The 21,866-nt window shown below is 36.1% G+C and overlaps 1 protein-coding gene across 2 annotated transcripts in view; it reads right to left on the reverse strand.

Annotated features, from left to right (window-relative positions):
• Positions 1-1,117: 1,117 nt before the first annotated feature.
• Gabra4 (gamma-aminobutyric acid type A receptor subunit alpha4) overlaps positions 1,118-21,866 on the reverse strand; it is a 74,383-nt gene continuing 53,634 nt past the window's right edge. The window contains exon 8 of one of the 2 annotated variants that reach the window (XM_050149554.1): positions 1,118-3,864. In XM_050149554.1, the coding sequence (XP_050005511.1) occupies positions 3,343-3,864 (522 nt within the window). In that variant the 3' untranslated portion in view covers positions 1,118-3,342. The remainder of the gene's footprint in view (positions 3,865-21,866) is intronic. The other variant, XM_050149553.1, reaches the window with a different exon arrangement.

Consider the following 21,866-nt stretch of genomic DNA (forward strand, 5'->3'; position numbering starts at 1 on the left):
AACAATTTTCTGGCTTAAGATAAAATAAAATACACACATTTTTATGGATGACTTGAAATAAGGTCCCTGGTAAGGTGAGTGATTGAAAAATGACCTTTTAGAAGTCCATTCCAGCCTACTGCATTTATCTTCATCGTTAGCTGATTTGTGACTCACCTCTAATATGAAGGAGAGTGATGTTGTTCTGTCCTTTAAGATTTGTGAGGCTCAGTTTGAAGTGTCTATTACAGAAAGTACTAGGTCTATGCACAAAGGCAAATCATTTTGTTCACCATGGATTAGTAAGGCAAATGTATTTTATAACTAGCCATGGCTGGGGGAAATCAGAGGAGATTACACAGCAATAACTAGCCAACTTAGAGTTGGGAAAGTGAAAGTAACATATTCAACAGTAAAATATAAAAGAAATCTGAATTTAAACTTTAAAGAAGTTACACAAAAGCCTATATTCTCAGACGGAAGGTTGTACTTGTTTGTTGCTTGTTCCACCACTGGCCAGGACTTTGGGATCCCATGGTGATTCTTATACATAATGGTGAAAAGTGACTGGACCTGCACACAAGAATATCCAATGTTCCTCCGGGTTATGCAGAAGACATAAATGATGACCAAAAGAAAAGATAAGGAAGAGTCTCAGTGAAACAAAGCATGTGTTGTTGTTATTAAGAATGTTGTGTGCAACTGAGAGAGAGTCTGTATACTAGCAAAAAAAATATTTTGGTCAGTTTAGTCATAAAATGAGCAATGGTGACTCTTTGGATTGTTTAGTCCTTTCTGGTGATGGGGCTACACACATATACACCAATTGTCTGGGCAACAGAAAAAGGAAACTGGAGTTTGAGATTAGCCTGGTCTACACAGCAACTTGAAGGCTTCCCTTAGGAGCATACAAAAACCCTTTTGTATTCCCTGCCCCCACCGCAGGGGTATTCACTTTGATTTTGTTTTTAAAATTATTATTGTTTATTCACCTGGTTTTTTTTTCTGTTTGAAAACTGTGTTACACTCTTTCCTGTAATGCGCTATAACTCACTCTGTAGCCTCAAAACTTAGGACATTTCTCTGCATCAACCTCCCCAAAACTGGGGTCACAGGTTTGAATTATCAAGGCAGAGTGAGTCAGTTATTTTTCAATCCATTTAAAATCTATAACATTTTTTAAAAAGTATATTTTTAAAAGGCTAATAAAGCATTTAAAGTTTAGAAGGAGCAAATATACTTTTTTAAAAAGGACGATAGGGAAAACAAAACAAACAAACAAAAAAAAAACAAAAGAAACAATAGAAAGAGTGTTTATCTCCAAAGCAATAAATCTTCGCATTAGGTATAAAAAGTGATGATGCTTCCCCCCCCCCCATCATAGGTCTAAGCACTGGCCTAAGAGCCAAAAGTATTTCACACTCATGAAATAATTTTAGTATAAGCTTTTATGTACAATTACTCTTTATTAAATGTATAAACATATTTACAGATGTTCCTGGGCCTTATTTTGCTGGAATCAATTTATAAGTGAGGACTTCTTCCACATTCATAACCTTAAAGTGTTTTAATTTTATAAAATAGTTAGAAATAAAAAAGAAGGAATTCTCAGATGGAGATCAATTAAAATTTGACGCTTTCAAATTTTATAAGTTTCATGGGCAGCCATTACAAAGCAAGGTAATAACTCAAAAGTTCATATTAATCAGTATAATTTTCCCCAGAAAATAAGAAGTTCTGCCTATAAGATGTTCATTTCGATCAAATATTGCCCCCCTCAACCTAGAACATATGCATTCACACATACCAAGAACAAGTAGAAATACAGGGGGAAAAATCAGGAAGTGAAACATCACGATGACCAATCAGGACTGAGCTTTGTGGGAAGCTGCAAGAGATTCAATTAGGCTGTTGAGCCTACAGAATGAAAAGGCAGAGTCAGTCCTTGAAAAACCAGATACACCATCTCCCAGTCACTGACACCCCATCCAAGGCTAGAATACTTTTCTTTTTTTCTCTAACTGCTCCTTTAATTTTTAAAGTTCCTCGGTTATAAAACCTTATCAAACTGCCAGAAAACAAATACAAAACATGCCAGACATACAGACATTATGAGCACAAAAGCTTGCAAGAACGTTAGCATTTTGGCAGCAAATATTGCTTTCTACTGGGATAAGCATACAAACAGCCTGTGCGGACTTTTGATTTGGATGATTCTGGTCTGGTGGGAAAACTGTGTTATGTAACCTGAACCAAATTTGACACAGGTAATCGGTTAGGTTTTCCAGTGCCTAGATGATTTTTATGTTTCATGTATACGATGTATGCTTTTTCACCTATAGAACAATCTCTATCATGATTTCATTATACTTTGAGACCCAATCATCAAGATTGGACTAACATGTACTTATCTCAAAGTGGCTATAGGAACAAATGTATTTGATTTCCTCTGTCAGTGCAGGAGAAACAAATCTATTGGCTATGTTGTCAGAGTCTAACTAAATTGCCTTCATTAAAGAACACAAGGTGCTAGGTTAAATTACGGTTCTTTAACATGCGCTGACTGTGCTACTACTGAAGTAACTCTGTAAAGGTGAAAGAACCTCCCTAGAAAACTGTCTCTAAGCCGCCTAGAACACACACGCTCCAGGCTCTGAGGAACTATGTAGTAAATGTATACAGTACATAACTGAATGAGATACTATGAAAAAGAATTTATACAATGAATTTAACTTTGGCTCAGAGCACAACATTTCAAGTCAACTGTTAAGTAATTTCTTTTTTGTTTTGGACCAATATGTGCCAGAAAACGCATTTGCCCTAGTCGGTGTCTATTATTGATGACGCCGAGGCTTCACTGTATTGGTCAGTGTTTGTTTGGTTCTATTTTCCTCTTCCCGGTGTTCTGTTTAGGAGAGAAACGCTTTTCTTGCAAAGGACTTCCAGGACACACTTCTGGTGAAGGGCAGTGCCAATGGGAAATTTTCTGTGACCGGTTGATTTCATGGGGTGTATTTAAAAATATCACAGTCTTTTTTTTTTTCTTTCAAATTTCAATGCAAAAATATGCATCACATATCTCTTCTGGCCCTATTTCTCTTGTTCCAACTTTCCATAATAGTCTGTATTCCATCCAATTTGAACACTGAATAGATTCTTTTAAATTCATCTTTCTGTAAGAAACATGGTTTACTTTCTGTCCACTGAGGAATTAACTCTCTTGATATCTACCTGATTTATATTTTTATTTTCAAAAAAATGACATAGAATTTTTATTTTAGTAAAGAATACTTATCTTTAAAAACATTTAAAAAGACAGTCTGGATTTCCATCATCTTTTATGAAATTACTATAGCAACAAAATTACATTAGACTTTCTGATTTCTCCATGGTGTCCTTAGATAAATAAACAACCCAGTAGACCATGTTAAATGCCCCAAATGTCACTGGGAAAAGAATACGAGCATATTTGTCTATTTTACTTGTGCCAGATCCGGAAGGTGGTGGAGCAGGGGGAGGAGGTGTGGCCGACCCAGTTCCAGGGGCCCCTGTTGTGTTAACTGTGGTCTTAATTCGCCCAAGTCTGGACCCAAACGCAGGGCGAGTAGAAGTTGACCCCAAGGAAGCCGGTCTTGATGTGCTACAAGGGCTGGGGGAGGACGCAGAGGAAAGACCTTTGGCTGCAGAAATCGTCTCAGCCGCATTTGCTCTGCTGAATGGGTTTGGACTGGAAGCTAAGTACTCCTTAGGGGTGGCTTCAGAAGACTCGTGGACCGTGGTGGTCTTGCTGGAATGGTTTCCCACCTCAGTTCTGCTGTTGCTATCAGTTTCTGAGTGGACCAAGGCATTCGTTCTTTTCCTCATGTTCAAATTGCCATGTATATTCTGAAAAGATACATCAAAATTTACATTTACTATGTAATTTTATGTAGCTCTGTACAGAATTCAAAAATACAAATGTATGATTACTTGGAGTCTATAAAATAACCATGTAAAAATCCATTGCAACCATTTAACTAGCTATAATTGCTTATTTCTACTCATATTAATAGTAAGTAAAGAGATGGAGTAATAAAGAGAATTGAGAGGAAGCTTACAAACGGGTGACCGGAATAAACAGGCCTCAGAGGCCATCAATGAAAATATGTAATTGGGAGTTCAGTTTGGAGAGATGGGCATTTTCTATGACAATATATCTGGACACTACATTCAGACCTTTTTTTAAAGGTTCACTCCATAGCTTATGCCCTGTGAATTACGGCTTCAAGGTCAATGAGTAGAGTTTGAAAACAGAAAAAAGAAGAAAGCAGTATCAAACAGACTTCAAGGGGCTGAGAATGAATTCCTCATGTCAGCTTGGAGTATTCTCCTAAGATGTAGCAGCTGATGAACTGTGAGAATTGTGGCCTAACGTATCGTAACAAATTTCAGTGGAAACAACTGAAATCAAAGTCAACAGCAGCGTAGAAGCTGAAGACATCATTGCAGATGCTGCATTTTTCTCTACAATTCTTAAGCCCCATTTAACATAAAAGAATAATCTATTTTAGTTTATTATAAAATATTACATACATAGTAAAGAATATAAAAGTGTTAAAGGGTTTATACTATTGCTGGAGAGAAATTATGTATACTTACATATCATGAAATGAAAAGAATATAAGAAAAGTAAATATATTGAAAGTAAACTAGTAAGTAGGGGCAGAGAGAAGGTTCGACTAGTAAAGGTATTTGCTGGCAAGATTGGAATTGGGGTTCCTTCCCTAGGACCCTTATAGTGGAAGGAGAACCATCTCCAACAAGTTGTTCTCTGACCTCCACACTCACACTGCTACTTTTTCATTCTCGTGTGTGTGTACCCACACATGCAAACCTATAAATACACACAACATAAGTACATATAAAGTAAAAATAACTCAAACATGGAGAAGGGAAGGGATGGAAGAATTATTACTTGCATACACACAGAGAGAGAAAGAGAGAGAGGGAGACACACACACACACACACACACACACAGAGAGAGAGAGAGAGAGAGAGAGAGAGAGAGAGAGAGAGAGAGAGAGAGAGAGATTATTTCTGCTTAGAGTTTGATTATGAGTTCACTAATGCTTATCCTAATGATGGATGATTCTAACTCCATCCACAGTAGAATAACAGAGATTGGATTTTCTTCCCAGATTGAACAGAAAGACCTATATAAAAGATGCACAACAACTCATTATCTGAAGATACTGGATATCAAACAACATAGGAGGAGAACCACGGGAAGAAACAAACCTGAGAGTTTCCATACTGTGATGCAGAGAAAAAAAGAACCCACAAAAATGCTAGCCAGCCTCCTGAACTGAAGAGATGATTTGAGAATGTGCGGAGAGAAAGGCGACTAGTATTTGCAGGACAAAGAACTAAAGAGGAAAATGTTGACCAACGATCTCTAAAAGTCTGGACAGAGTTATGTTCAGTCAAGAGCAGTTTATGAGTGAGAAGTACTCATGCAAGATTGAAAAACAGAATCACCAGAAGGCATGGAAGAGAACGGTATTTGATACCCTCCCAAAGTCTACTATAATAAATGAGTGGTCCCATTCGTCAGATTTGAAAGTGTCAATATAAACTCAGAAAGTCTTTACTTCAGAAGTTTGGAATGAATAGTTCTAAACTGTGACAATAAATCTAATAGTCCTACTGCTGATTCATGAATTTTAATAGCAAGATCAGAAGATGAAGCTGACTTCAAGAATGTATCTGTTCTCTAGAACAAGGTTCAAAAATATTTAAGAGTTTCTTTGGGATTCCCTCTGGATTAGTATTCTAGAATTTTCTGAAATCCTGTGAAACATACTGTGTATAGTGGGACTGGTTACAAAACTGATTCTAATAAGCATTTATCTTTCTAGTCATGTCCCATGTCAGGTGCACACTCCTCCCTGATTAAGAGATAGAGTCGGGGACTGGAGAGACAGCTCAGTGGTTAAGATCACCAGCTGCTTTTCCAGAGGTCCTGAGTTCAATTCCCAGCAACAACATGGGGGAGGATCTATAATGGGATCTGATGCCCTCTTCTGACATACAGGCATACAGGCAGAGCACTCATATATTAAAATAATAACAATAATAGCAAAATTCAAAAGGAGATAGATTTCATTTGCCCATAATCTAAATTATTAATTTCTTTAGCTAATAATGTACTGTGGTAATGATAATATGTCATTTCCAAATCTACCTCAAGAGTTCTAATTTGATTTCATCTTGCTTAAGGTGTTGTAACCAAAACGACAAAGAACACTCCCAAGTTAATTTGCAGGGTAGGAAACCATTGGAACATAATCACTTATCCCAATGAGACCAAACAACAAACTGATGGGTCTGTTCCAGCTAAGAGAATATAAATAGCTTAGGCAAGCTAAATCAACACAAGCAGAAATTTCACACTGATCTGTAGAATGGAAAGCAAAAGTAAATATTTATTGTTTGTGCATAAGTGTTGTCATGACTTCTAAGGTAATAGCATTGTTCTTTCAACAGTTTAATGTCTGTAGACCAATAAAATCAAGCATTGAAGAAGGAGGACTTTCTAAACCTCCGTTGTGAGGGAAGTTCCTTCAACCATGTGTGCTAATGTAAAGGCTGCTTTGCCCAGAGCTCATAGAGGACCTTCAGGGGGTGCTGTTGCCTAATGTCACACAATAGCTAAGTGACCAAGGCTTGTCCTTCTTCAGAATTCCATTTTCCAGCCACTACAGTATTTTTAAACTGGGAGAAATTTTAGTGTTATCTTGCTGTGTTGAGGAGGAAAATAAGAAGTCACAGCAAGTATTACTAAGATTTGCTGCACTGAATAGCTTTTCTACTCAGACAAGTGACAGAGGCATTCAAAAACTTACTGTTCAGAAGTTTATTCAAGACTTGGAAATCAGAAGTATGGCATATACTTTCAGTGTCATAGAGGCGTATGGATCACCGGGCCACCCGAGGGATGTGAATATTTTAGAATAATTTACCTGAATGTGATTCTGCTATTTATTATTTGACTTGTGACCAGATACTGTAAAGTTTCCATAGGATATAAGCTACAGGCAGGAGGATGTCTCAAAGCTTGTGAACCAGACTGCCTGGTGTACACAGTGGAGAGGATGTCTCAAGGCAAGGTGGAAAGCAGAGACCAAAACCTGAAGCTTTCCTCTGACCCCTACATGCATTCCATGTCACACATTCTTCTCCCTTCACGCACAAACACACAGGCGTACAGACTGCCCTTTCGCCAAAAGATTTTGAATTAGTTTTCCACCTACGTAATTGACTAATGAATTGAAAAAATCTTGACATATGTACATCTGACATTGGTAGGGGTAAATTTTTAGTTGTGTGGAAACTATATTCTGATATATAGTCTCTATATAATTCAAGGTATTTAGAAGTATGCATCAATGAAGCAAGAAGCAATGGGAAGGAAGAAAGCAGAATGAAGGATGCCATTAGGATTGCTGTAAGGAAACCAAAACCAAATCTGTGTGTATGTCTAGTTTAAATGTGATAATGAGTTTCTAGAGCATAACGAGTGTCTTATTAATCACTGTCCTTTAAATTACTCAATAGGAGCCTACTTCATAACTGATCTTTGCACCAAGATGAGAATATTATAGAAAGTCAAGATCTATCAAAGTGTTTTTATTAAAAAAAAAAAAAACATTACATCCAGGGCCAAGTTTACTCTTTCTTTGTGGAACCAGCTTTTGGGCTACTGTAGGTAATGCAAAAATAAATAAATTATCTGGATTTTATTCTAAATCTGAGAAGGCCTAAGAAGTCTCGATAGTATTTATCATTCCTACACAAAGGAAAGAGTATTTTGACAAATTTTAGACAAATCTTTGCTCTTCTCTAAGCAACCAAATGCTATTTAAATTATCTTCTATTTATATCTGAAGGTAGACCATGTAAAGAGTAGTCATCATTTCCCATGATGAAAAACCACCAAAGGACTGAGGAATCCATTCCTAGCCAGAATAGGAATCACTAGGAAAAATACTGGCATAGAAGTCAAGTCTTGGAGCAAACAAATTGTCAGTCAGTGTGATGTTGATTCATTTAGATTTCAGAGTCTTCTATTAGTATTCCATAAACACATAGTCATTTCCAAAAGGACATAATTATCAACTGGATTTTTTAAAGATAAATCAATTTTAAAACATTTTGTCACTAGTCACAATAGCCTAAAGGGGAAAAACTGTAGTGGGATAGAGATGGTAGGTGGCAGATTCAAACATTGCCAACAATTTAAAGCAGCAACCGGCAAACAGGTTTACATCCAAGTAATTCATCAATCATTACTATGATCTGGCACAATTTCTAAAGAATTATTGTAACTAAAAAAAATTAAAATTCATCTCAACTTATTACTCTAGAAGTGAATAAAGTAACTAAGATTAGGTTTGCAGAATGCAAGCAGCTATGTTTATATTCTTTGCACAAGAAGTTAATGAAGTTTAATAAAATGTAATTTAATACTCCTAAATTAAAAACTAACAAGGCTAATAATGAACAGGTTTATCGTCCAGAATATCAATGAGTCAGATACACACAAAATAAAAATCAAATAATGTAGAGACATTAATTCAAGGCTACTTGAGCAAGTTTCAGGGCAGTCAAATATCTTTTTTTTAATAAGGAAATAAATTGTGGTAGATCAGCTACAAATATGTCCAGAAGTAATGATTTACTGAGATCTATCAATAGTGATTTTAGAAAGTTCTATCATATAGAAATGAAAAACTTTACCTCCAAATAAACATGCTAAATATTTCATAAATAGTATCCAAGGGATTCTATCATATATTGAGCTCCAGAATGCAGAAATGAAAACACCAAGTTCCCAATTTATTATATTTCATTTCCTCCTAGTGTTAGCATTTAATCCAATATTCACATTTCCATAAGCTATAGAAATATTATTTTCAATGCTAGGGACTGAAACAAACGTCTATTTTCTATTTGGATTACCCAAACCCTTTCAGAGATTTTTAAAAATTCATTTTTTCTGTTTAATATTTGAAGGTTTGACACACTAAGATTTCTTTGAGATAAGTAGTTTTGTAGTCAATTTTGTTTCAGAGCAATTCCTGGTATTTCCTTTTATTTCTAAGACTTTTATATATTACGTATGTTCTCAGTGGCAGAAGCTTCTTTATTGGCAATCCATCAGAGCAGAAGTTCTCAGCTAAGTCAAATGGACATCTCTAGAATGTTGTCTGAAGTTGCTTTTTACCAGTTCTACCAACTTATCCCAGAGAAAAAGAGGGCAAAGCAGAGAAAGTTCACTTTCTCAAAACCCAGACACTGAGGTGGACTGGTCTTTTCCCATTCAATGAGTGAATGTAGTACTGCAGTCATCTAAAGTATTTATAAGAATACTCTCATCAATGGAACCAAACCGAAGACCCGGATATCAATCCACACACCCTCGAACCCCTGATTTTTGACAGAGAAGCAAAAAAATATCAAAAGGAAAAAAGAAAGCATATTTAACAAATTGGTGCCGACATAACTGGATATCAACATGTAGAAGAATGAAAATAGACCCATATCTATCTCCATGCACAAAACTCAAGTCCAAATGGATCAAAGAAAGACCTCAACATAAAGCCAGCCACACTGAACCTTATAGAAGACAAAGTAGGAAGTACACTTGAATGCATTGGCACAGAAGACCACTACCTAAATATAACCCCAGCAGCACAGACACTGAGAGAAACAATAACTGGGACCTCCTGAAATTGAAAAGCTTCTGTAAAGCAATAAACATGGTCAACAAGACAAAACAACAGCCTACAGAATGGATAAAGATCTTCACTAACCCCACATCAAACAGAGGTCTGATCTCCAAAATACACAAAGAACTCAAGAAATTGGTCATCAAAAGAACAAATAATCCAATAAAAAAAAAAATGGAGTACAGACCTAAACAGAGAACTTCCAACAGAGGAATCTAAAATGGCTGAAAGACACTTAAAAAAATGTTAAACATCCTTAGTCATCAGAAAAATACAAATCAAAGCAACTCTCAGATTTTATCTTACACCTGTAAGAATGGCCAAGATCAAAAACACTGATGACAACTTATGCTGGAGAGGTGGTGGGGTAAAAAGAACACTTCTGCATTGCTGGTAGGAGTGTAAGCTGATACAGGCCCTTTGGATGTCAGTGTGGCGATTTCTCAGAAAATTAGGAAACAACCTTCTTCAAGACCCAGTAATATCGCTTTTGGGTATATATCCAAAGGATGCTCAATTGTGCCACAAGGACACGTGCTCAACTATGTTCATAGAAGTATTGTTTGTCATAGCCAGAACCTGGAAACAACCTAAATGCCCCTCGACCGAAGAATAGATAAGGAAAATGTGGTGCATTTACACAACGGAGTATTACACAGCAGAAAAAATAACTACACCTTGAATTTTGCAGACAAACTGATGGAGCTAGAAAACATCATTTTGAGTGAGGTAACCCAGACCCAGCAAGACAATTATCACATGTACTCACTCATAGGTGGTTTTAAAACATAAAGCAAAGAAAACCAGGCCACAAATCATAATCCCAGAGTACTTAGACAACAATGAGAACCCTAAGAGAGACATACATAGATCTAATCTACATAGGAAGTAGAAAAAGACAAGATCTCCTGAGTAAATTGGGAGCAAGGGTTGAAAGGGCAGGGAGAGGCAGGGAGCAGATCAGAGAAGAATGTAGGCTCAATAAAAATCAATAAATTAGAATACTCTTAAAGGCAGTAAAATGTTCAAACTCTTAGGCTAAATTTGTAAAAAGTTCATGTATTAGTTATGTTTTTTCTGACACTGGGTAATTGATTAGGATATCTGATTCCCAAACCAGAAACAGCTGAATTCCAATATTGAATCTGTTATTTGTAGTTATGGGGTATACAACAACTTACTTAACCTCTAAAAATCTCAGACTCCTTCATGCAACTAGATTGCTAATATGTCTTCGGTCTAATGAATAAATGAACACCCAGCATACAGTACGCATCAATTAATTAATGGACAAAAATTTAACCTAGCTGAGGTCAAATGAAAAGGAATCTGTGTGCAAAATAAAAAACACTCAGAAATGAATAATTATAAGAAATAAGAACTTAGAAGACATTTTAATGAATCTATACTATAGATTATGAACAAAGTTACTGATATAAAATAAAATCTTAGAAGACATTGTAATGTATCTATAGATTATGAACCAATTTTCAATAATCAGAAAAGTAGCTAAGTAGTTGGTCCATAAAACAAGAAATAAGCTCTGGTGAAGTCAGAGAAAGAAAATCTGTTGCTGATTGAATAAGAAATAAACACAAATAAATACAAAATTGTATTGAGAGTAAAGATGAGAATTAACGCATGCACAAAAAAAGTACATTTTTGCAAATTGGGAAAACTAGAAGCAAGCTACTACTGCTACTACTACTGCTGCTGCTCCACTGCTGCTACTACTAGACTGAATACAGTAGAATAGTTCTTTCACAGCTGATGTGTTCACAGGCTTTGAATGAGTCAGGCACCACCAACAATACCATGCTCCATACAGGAAAAAGCATATCAACAAATAGTTCATGTCTAAGCTTTAGATGGCTCCCTTATTCTATCAGATCTTTGTCTCTTTAGTGTTTTATCAGTTATTAGTAACACTTTAATTCTAGTCATCAGGAAACAGCTATAACAAACTCTCCATCTCAGAGCTATGATAAGGCACAGCATTAGCCCACCGTTCCAGACTAGCTAGCTCGCTCTCTAAATATAACTGAATATTAAAAAGAATTGAACCTGGGAATGTAGTGCCTTAGTGTTCTCTGGTTAACTTTTTTGTTCAAAAATGAGGTTATGTGGTCACCAGATAAGGGGTGTTAAAAGGCAACAAGCATCAAAGAAATTCATAAATGCAAACATTAACAGTTTGACCACTGCTATTTGACTTAAACTCTGCCCTTCTCAAATTCCCAAGCCTCAGTATATTAGATAGGGGTATCTGGTGGAAGAATATCTTCATAGAAGATGAGAAGACACAGGAGACAGCTCTCTCCTTAGTGTAAAGACACAATGGCAAGGGGAGGAGAGACATCATGAGAATTTGAAACCTGCCGGCCCATGGTCTTAAATTTTCCAGCCTCTAAAATTGGAAGGAATTAATATCTGTTGTTGAGTCCATATAGTCTCTGATATTTTGTTATGCCCACCTGAGCAGACTAAGAGGATCATCCAATGTCAAAAATTAAGTCCATATCATAGATTTTTTTAAATGCTGAATCAATCTTTTTTTGTGGAAAAATAAGCATCATCTAAACAACCTTGCAGTTCTCCCTTTTTCAAATATTCCCTTTTAAGGTAGCCTTTGTGGAGACTCAAAAATCCTAGGTAAAGTCAACATAAAAGCAACCCTGAGAAACTGTCAAGAATTCAGCATTAATTTTCTCCACTCACTGTGACTTGTGCTGGAAGAAAAGACTTTCAAATGTACTGTGGAGTTGTGTGCATATTCTGTATAAGAGGTTAATATTATCCAGATACTTGATGACCTCAAGTATCTCTTGGTAATTTTTAGCTACTTCTCATCTATATCAGAGGGACACAGTTAACTGACATGTTTATTTAACCTTCAATTTTAGAGTTAATTCCAAATCTTTCTTCAAGGACCCCCAAATTTCCCTCACTATTTTGACTGCTCTTTTAATTACGACTTGTGTATTGCTCAGCATGTGATGAGTTTTAGAACATCTGTTTATTTAAGTATTAAAAATAATATTTGATGAAATGATTTGCAATTTTCCTCTTTCACGGTTTATGTTTTTAGTCCTTAAACTGGAGCTAGCAAATAGATAATAACTGAAAAAAATGCAAAAGAAACATGTCTACCATAGATACAGTAGAGCGTTAGACTGCATATTAAAAACAATAACCTAAAATACTGACGCTGAATCTTTTGACCACACAGAAGTTATTAATATTTGAAAATACAGATATGTATTCCCACGGTTTGGTAACTAAACAATCTATACAACAAATAGCCTTAAAATGTATATAACTGTGTGCTTGTGGAGGGTGTGGAATATGCACACACATTTGGAAGCCAGAGAAGAATTTTTTGGCATCTTCTACAGTTCTCAACCTTGTTGAGGTGAGAGTCGGGGTCTCTCACTGAACCTGAAGTCTGACATTTAGGGCAGACTGGCCAGTGAGTTTCCAGGATCTCTCTGTCTTTATACTATAATCTTGGGGTTACAGGCAAATATGACTATACCTAGACTTTATGGAGGTACTAAGAATTTCAACTTGGGTCCTCTTGTTTGAAAAGAAAGTGTTCTCAACTCATAAATACATGTACCTTTATGTATCAATTAAGTATTTAATCTGAAAAAGTGAAATTTTAGTTCCAAACACAAACTTGGACGGTAAAATAAACTCATTCTTTCAACTCAGCATCACCTTAGGAAAATGTTTTATTGCAGCCTCAGGATATTTGCAAAATTACATTCATGGCTGAGCAGTATTTGCACAAGTTTTATTATTATTGTATAATTGATATAGCATGATCATAATGAAATTTTGCCATAATAAATAGTTATCCAGAAAGATACAGGGATTATGCCAAACTGTCATTGCAATAGTCTAAATCACTATTTTATCGGCATCCGTCGACACCAGAGCATTGTATGCAAAACAGCCATTCTTCAAGACTGGATCCACAGCACACACAGACAGAAAAAAAAATAAATGCCATTGTTCAATACAACAGAATAGTTATCTGACATAAAGATGTCTTTGATTAGTCAAGCTACATATTAAATTTCTTTGAAATTCTGATATTTTTGCTTTTTAGTTTATTTTTAGTGGAAAAAATCACAAACTTCATGTTTAATCTACCTGTGGAGATTACTATAAAAACATATAAATTATCTATTCTAAATACCTCATTGAAGACATTTATTCATCCCATTTATTTATTAATCCAACAAGTTTTTTACTGACAGTATAATTTTTTTCAAGTGTTTTTTCACTAGGTGTTGTGGAATATTTGCTTAACTATGTAAAGATGAATTGTATTTTTTCAAACTATGTAAGGATGTGCTGCTGCCTTTGTTTAATTATGTAAAGATGTACTGCTATTTTTTACCTTGCCTGCTTAAAGCACCTGACTGGTCTAATAAAAAGCTGACCGGCCAATAGAAACTAAGAAGGTATAGGCAGGACTTCCAAGCAGAAAGAGTAAGTAGGAGAAGGAATTTAGGCTGGGGAAAGAAAGAAAGAAAAAATAAATGGCAGGGAGAAGTCAGGGGCCAGCCAGAGACACACAGAAGAAGCAGAAAAATAGGACATATTGAATGAAAGAAAGGTAAAATGCCCCAAGTCAAAACACAGATAATTAGAAAAAGTTCAAATTAAGTTAAAAGAGCTGGTGGGACAAAGCTAAGCTAAATCTGAGCATGTATAATTAGTAATAAGTCTCTGTAAATTTTGGGGGAAGCTGGTTGGCAGCCCAAAGAAAATTCCAACCACAACTGGGCATTGGAGAAAAGATGGACAGGATTATTTCAGTCTGAAATTTCTCCCAGAAATATTAATCATTATAATAGTAAATAAGTACCATCAATCAATGCCAATGTACCAACTAGGGGTACATTGCTTCACCTTTGAGCTAAAAAAGCATCTTGATCAAAGTGACACTTATGCTAAAATATTGAAGATGAAAGTTGAAAGGGGGGCTCAGAGACAAGGGAAGAAGGCACCTGGACAAGATAGAAACCATTTTTGAAGACTTTTCTCAGTAATATTGAGAAGAATGAATCTTTCTCTTGAGACTAAAACTTCAGCTCTACAGAGAAGTTTCTAAAACATCCCCTTTCTTTTTTCAGTCTTATTTTCTCTTGAAATAAACACTTCCGGCAGTAGTTTATATTCTACTCATATTGAAATCTACTAACAGCACTTTCCAGATAGAAATATTGAATTATTACCAACATCTATCTCCATGATTTACTAAACATGTTCTATGGGCCAAGCTGCATTAAATGAACTGTACAAGTAGTATTAGCTTGTTGCTACAGCTCATGAATTGTATGAATGCTCTCACTCTCCAAGTGAGGATAATAGAGCCTAGAGAAGTTGAGCATATCTTCCAAAGTCACTCAGTTAAAATACTTCAGAGTCATAATTTGAATTCCAAATGATACTCTTAACCACTTTGGGAATCTGCTAGAAACTGTAAATACATATGCTGAGGAGACTTTTTTTTTAAGCACAAGAGCATTTTTCTGAAGTATATCTACAACAACCAGGCTAAATCAGTGATGTTAGTAAACAGCATGTTTTATCAGATCTGAATTTGACTGTATATAGCTTTGACTATGCACTAAACACTGATTCTAAGTTTTTGTTTCCCAGATAAGTCCCTCCTAATGTTGATAATACATCTTTCCAATGTGTATCAAAGCATTTTTAAACACTTGCTTCCTGGCCCTATTCCCACTCAAAATACTATGGTATTTTTGTTTTGTTGTTGTCATTTTTGTTTTTCTTGTTTTTGCTTATTTTGTTTTGTTTTTTGCTACTTTATTGTCATAAAATGCTTATAGGTTCTGTAGAACAATACTCCTTGTGATCTTGCCTAAATATTTATAAATAGGCTACATCGAGATAACTTATTCTGCAAAAAGTTTCATTTTAACAACAAATGTAGCTTAAAGTTTTTTCCTTTTTCCTCTTTCTCTTTTTGTATTCTTGAAACAGATTTTGCAGTATAGCTCCAACTGACATCAAACTCAAAATCCTAGTCACCTGAGTATCAGGATTAGAGGCAAGAGCCACCATAAATAGCAAAGAAATTTTGTTTAATTGAAGAAATTTTCTATTTGTTCAAGAGATGAATCAATATCTCCACTCAAAATCTATGCTTTTCTTTATCAGATAAAACACTTGCAAAATACTCCTAAGAGAAACTTTTCTTCAATTTGCTTTTACAAATTAAGCTTGAACACAGCACTTAAAAAAAAAAAAAAAACTGTTAGGCCGGGTGGTGGTGGCACACGCCTTTAATCTCAGCACTTGGGAGGCAGAGGCAGGTGGATCTCTGTGAGTTCAAGACCAGCCTGGTCTACAAGAGCTAGTTCCAGGACAGGCTCCAAAGCTACAGAGAAACTCTGTCTCGAAAAAAAAAAAAAAACTGTTTAGAAATTTACTATTCAAAATGTGATAAAGCTGGTGTGGAAGACAGTGCAGATTCAAATCTGGTTGTATTTCAGAGGAAGTTTCAATCAGTAATCTCTACTTTCAGACTTGAGAATGAGTCTCAAAACATGTTAGTTCTAGAAGCTAATGAAATTCAGCAACATACATAATAAATTAGAAATAAGGTTAAGTCTATTACACAGGCATATGCAGCAGAAGATGAATTACTAAATCATTTAATGTGGAAATATCTCTTTTTTTCAAAACACCATCTTACCATATAACCAGGCTGGCCTGCAAGCTTACTATGTAACTGAGGCTAGCCTTGAACTTAGATACTCCTGACTCACCTTTCCCAGTGATGGTGTTACAAGCAGGTATCACAATATAGTGTGCACACAATCTCCTAAACTTTTGAAATACAATCTGTATTCCCATTTATACACTAAAGCCCAGGAAGTTGGTCAGGAAGCTTAGTTTGAATTATCATACTACCAAAATGTGGTCCACATGTAATATATTTACAGTTAAGAAACATATTAAGAAAAAAATTAAAAAAAGAAGAAACATATTAAGTAGACAGAACAAATTCACGTGGCTCCATGACACCTCTCTGCGCTTACAATATCAAGTACATAACCCTTCAAACATCTTAGATCATTTGGGTCTCTTCCAGGAAACAATTTTATTTGTCCTATGGGGCAAGCCCCATGGTATCCGCTGTAATTTGCATTGGGTCATTATCAAAATCATTCAGAACTTAACAAGCCTCTCATGCTGGAACAGCTGTTCATCTGAAAGAATTTTTTTTAAAAAAAATAACTTTCTATGATCCTAAGCTAATCTCACTTGAGCTAGAAAATAAGGTATTAGACTATTTTGCATGTTCTGCCACTTTGTGACAAGAAAGCCAATTTTGCACTTCAGTAAAGGCAGATTGTAAATTTAGAATGAATTGAACCAGTAGCTGAGTCGCAATTTCTGGCAAATGGCTCATCAGCACATTAATGTATGCCACCAACAAGATACCCACTTCAGCCCGGCAAGCAGGAAAACAGAAGGTGCAAAGATTTGGTAGGCAGCACAGGAAATATCCTCTCCATCAACATCTACAAAACAAACCCTAAAACGCAAAGCTCTCAGGCGGCATCGTCATCTTTGCCTGGCAGTATATTAGCTGGTAAAAGTTAATATTAGAGTCATGGATTTTAAAACCAGGTGGACACACTTTGACCTACTAGATACTAGCTGTATACTTCAGGAGAACTTAGTCTATATGTGATTAACACATCTCCTGCATATACTAAAGAAACTAGTATGGATGACTCTTAGAGTTATTAGTGGGACAATGTTAGGTAAGTGCTCAAGCTCTTAGCCAATGACAAAGTCTAAATGTTATTCTTATATCGTTAACATTTCATATTAACAAACATAGATCATTCCTATGGGATAAAATATTGGTAAGAACCATTTTTTCTGTGCTTATTCTATTTTCCTCAACAGAACTGGATGTTCAAATGAAGACTGTTGTGGAAACACAGTCCAAAAATGGAGTCATGAGAGAATTCTGAGTGTTTGTGAGAAAACTCCAAGAAAATCGGACATGTGTGTTGTGTCCTCAGTTTCTTCAAAAACGGGGAATTGTTCTTGGACTGTGTGTTCCTGCTCCTCCCAGGTGCAGTGGATAGGAGTGAGCTTACTTCAGCTGTTATCAATCACATGCCTCTACAGAAAAACAGGTTTTGGCCACATGCAGATTGTCCTGGTGACTGTATAATCTGCTCAGGTGACTCTTCTTAACTCTCCGAGAGTAACTTTTCTGATTCTCTGAATTAACTTGGCTATTGCATGAGAATTAAGTCTGCCTCATTTTTAGGCACCATCCTCTCAGGTTCGTGCTGCCAACTAGAATGGTAAACGTGGCACCCAAACAGAGACCTGAAGTGGGCTATGAGGTAAGAAAGGAGAAATGAAGGGCACAAGTAATAAAACCATGATTATGAGATTGCTTGTAATTTGTTTATAATTATAATCTCTGGTTTCCAGAAGAAGGAACTTTAGATAAAATGTGGGACAGAGTCCAAAAGAATATGGATGAGGCGATAATACCAAGAGAAAAAGACCCTTGTTCAATTTTGGGTCACTCAGGCATTAATTCAAACTGTTTTCAAAATACTTAAAGAAGATAAAAAGGATATTAATCATGAGGAAGAGAGGGCTGATTATTTGAATGAATACAGATTAGATGAGCAAACCTTAAAATTGGTAAAAGAGACAAAGAAAGAGGCTTTCCCTGTTCATACGAAAACCAAAAGTCAAAACAGCCACCGCCTATGCCAGTGATGGTTTCCTCAACTCCCTTACTGGTGCCTCCTTTAAATACAGATTCTCCATTTGCCTGAAATGTTCCTGAAGTATAGGGCAAGGAATTTGATAATCAATCTAATCTTGAATTTTCTCCACTCTTTGATGAGGAATTAGGAGAGCCTATGAAAAACTAACTTTACAACCCAAGCAAGCTATGGCACAGCAGGGAAACAGAATTCATTTAGCAATTTCTCCCCTGGCATCATGAGGTATACATCGTATTTTCAGTGCAGTTTCAGAAAAATCAAAATGTTTATAGGCACTACTCAACCTGTTTAAAAATCTAGAAGGAAAGATGGCACTGGACATTCCTTACATATTATCTCAAGAGGCGAGAAAAGAGCTACAGCCATTTGAATCTAGACTAAGAGAAACATTTGTGTATTGTCTGGCTCCTTCACTGCCTTTGAACTTATTTATTTTCCCCACTAAATTGTCTCCTGCAGATATTGTAACAGAAGAGATAATCCTTTAGAATGGATTTATTTACACCATAAGGGCCATGAAATTTTAACTGTTTACCTTACTCTTCTTCTTCAATTAGTAAATCAGGGAGGAACTGATGCCAACAATTACGTGAATTTGATCCTTTCTGTATTACTTTCCCCTCAACTAGCAATCAAATTTTAAGAGCATTTTAGAATTCTATGGATTCCCAAGTTTCATTTGCAGCTTCTTATGGAAGGATAGAAAATCATTATCCAGATAATAAGTTATGGAATTTTCTCAAACAAACTGAATTTGTGATCACAAATATTGTTTAACCTTCTCCCATTTCATAGGTAGAAACTTATTGACGGTTTAATTAATGGTATGGGGAGATTCATGGTCCAGATATTCAAAAATCCATTTATACTTCTTTTTCTTCAGTCCAACAAGTAGAACTGGCTGTTTTAATGCATCTGTTATGGATAATTCATAAACCCTTAAATATTGTTTCAGATTCTGCTTATTATTTCCAGCAATAGACTCATAGTCTCCATGGAGCCTCATTGCAGAAGGAAATAAACAATGATGCATTAACTTGCCCTATTTCTACATCTCCAGAAGAAATTTTGGAAGGGGTATGCATCTGTCATTGCAGATGGATCCCCTAAAATATTATGGATTCATTTTTGGATCTTCTAGTCCCAAGCCATTAATGACATTGACCAAGGATAAGGGGACAGTGGAAGTCACCAGAAAGATAGCAACCATTCAGCTAAAGGGTCACCAGAAGTCAAGCCTGCCCACCTGAGACCAAGTTAAGCCCTATGCACCAAGAGGGAAGTTACTACGCTAATAACACTTCGTAACCCTCAGAATTGAAATCGTTTGATTCTCTGGATAAAGTGGCCTATTGCATGAGACTTTAGTCTGGCTCATTTTGTGGTCCTGCTCACCCTGGTTCGTGTTGCCAATTAGAGCAGTAAACATATTTAATGTCCCACCTCTGAAAATTTTGATAGACTGTCCCCTGTTCAGAATTCATCTTAGTTACCATTCCTATGTGGACACATTCAACTTTCACTCCTTGGGACAACGCTAAGAACTAGTTAACACCAAACTCGCCCCAATTTGACAGCTGACAGAATAAACAATGAAGGTTTCCTATTTAAAAGTGTCCATTGGACTGGTAGATGCTGCAAGACAGGCATGAAATTAAGACTTGTAGGGACCTCATTCTACTTACTAGGGTTAGCATTTTGAAGATACTCTTTTCAATATGTAGTATTGCTAAAACTGCATCCTCACCACATACCAGCAAGGTAAATGTCAGCTTCGAAGACTTCTCAACTTTTTGACCCTTTCTACCAACTACTCTTTGTGACTGCCAGGACAGAGACCATTATCTACAATTACTGCTTTCACTGATCCATCTCTTTTTGTTCTGAATCCTATCATTATATGACTCTTCTCTTGTGTTCATTTGAAATTTTCAGCTTATCACAGTAGACACTTTTAAGAAGTCTGCATCACACACTGTCTCAGTTATATTTAATACTATTGATCTCTCTTTGTTTCTTTAATTTTTCCTGTAACTCCATATTCCAGTCAAGTACAAAATTCTACTTATATCTTACATCTCTTGGTCTCCAGTTCAGGATTCTCTTCATCTAATTTTAAAATCTGATTTCCCTGCTTTCAACTCTTGAGCATGAGTTTGCCCAAAATTCAGTGAATGAGTCTGTCCGAGGGTTTTGGTTAATATATATAATAACACAAAATTAATATCTACTACCTCAAATTTCCTCCAGCTTCCAAACGTAAATTTAAAGAAATATACCACCTATATATCTTAGATGCACTGTAAACTTTTAGCTTATTCACCTATATAGCCATTTAATTCAATTATGTAATAAATATTTATGGGTCTTGCAGTGCTGAAGTATAATTCACCGCTAATACCTGCTTTCATGGAATCTGCATTCTTGTTTGTTTCTAAAGTCATATTATATATATATGACTTCAGAAATATATATATGTATATATATAGGCTTATTAACACCAAATGAACAAAATATTTGTTCAAGTGAATGCATCCCCACAGCTGTGCTCTAGATTCCATATATTATCTGCCACTTTTCCAGGTGACAAAACTGATATTCTTCTCTGAATTCCATCGAACTTCCCCAGTATCTTTTCAAACGGTCCATCTACAGCCATTATACAGGTATTCATCATTTCTCACCTGGCTGTTACATGGGCGATTAACACTCCCAGAACTAGCACTCTATGTGTCTTCCTTCTCTTCACGCACCACTGAGATATATAAAAATATAGCCGTTTCACTCCTAACATCTTTTTGGTGGCACCATTTTTTTTTTCCCCAAGGGGAAAACTTATAGGGCATAACGCTCAACGTGATCTGGACCCCAGACCTTTTCTACCATACCATCTCTCGGCTGCAGGTATTGTGATATAAAATATTCTGTCAGTGACTTGTACACCCGTACTTGGCCTACCATGGAGGTTAACACAAACAGACTGACGGCCTGCTGTCTCTCTTGCTAAAGGGTACTCTGGGACTGGGGTAGGAAAAATGCTCTGACAGAAAGGTGGGAAAGAAAAGCAGTGTGTGATCTCATACACAAAGTGAATTCATTTTTGTAAAATGTATTGGTGCGTGCTTATCTATAAGTGCACCGTATCTCTACAAGTGACCACAGAGACTAAAAGTGGTGTCAGAGCTGCAGTGGTTGTGAGCCACCTAGTGTCAGCAATGGGAACTGAACCCAGATTTTCTACAAGAGAAGCAAGCGCTCTTCTTAACTGCTGACTCATCTCTCTAGTTTCTTATGGATTTTTTA

This window comes from Alexandromys fortis, unplaced genomic scaffold (assembly GCF_014885135.2).
Source record: "Alexandromys fortis isolate MF-2015 unplaced genomic scaffold, M_Fortis_MF-2015_v1.1 scaffold_0, whole genome shotgun sequence".
Classification (NCBI taxonomy): Eukaryota; Metazoa; Chordata; class Mammalia; order Rodentia; family Cricetidae; genus Alexandromys; species Alexandromys fortis.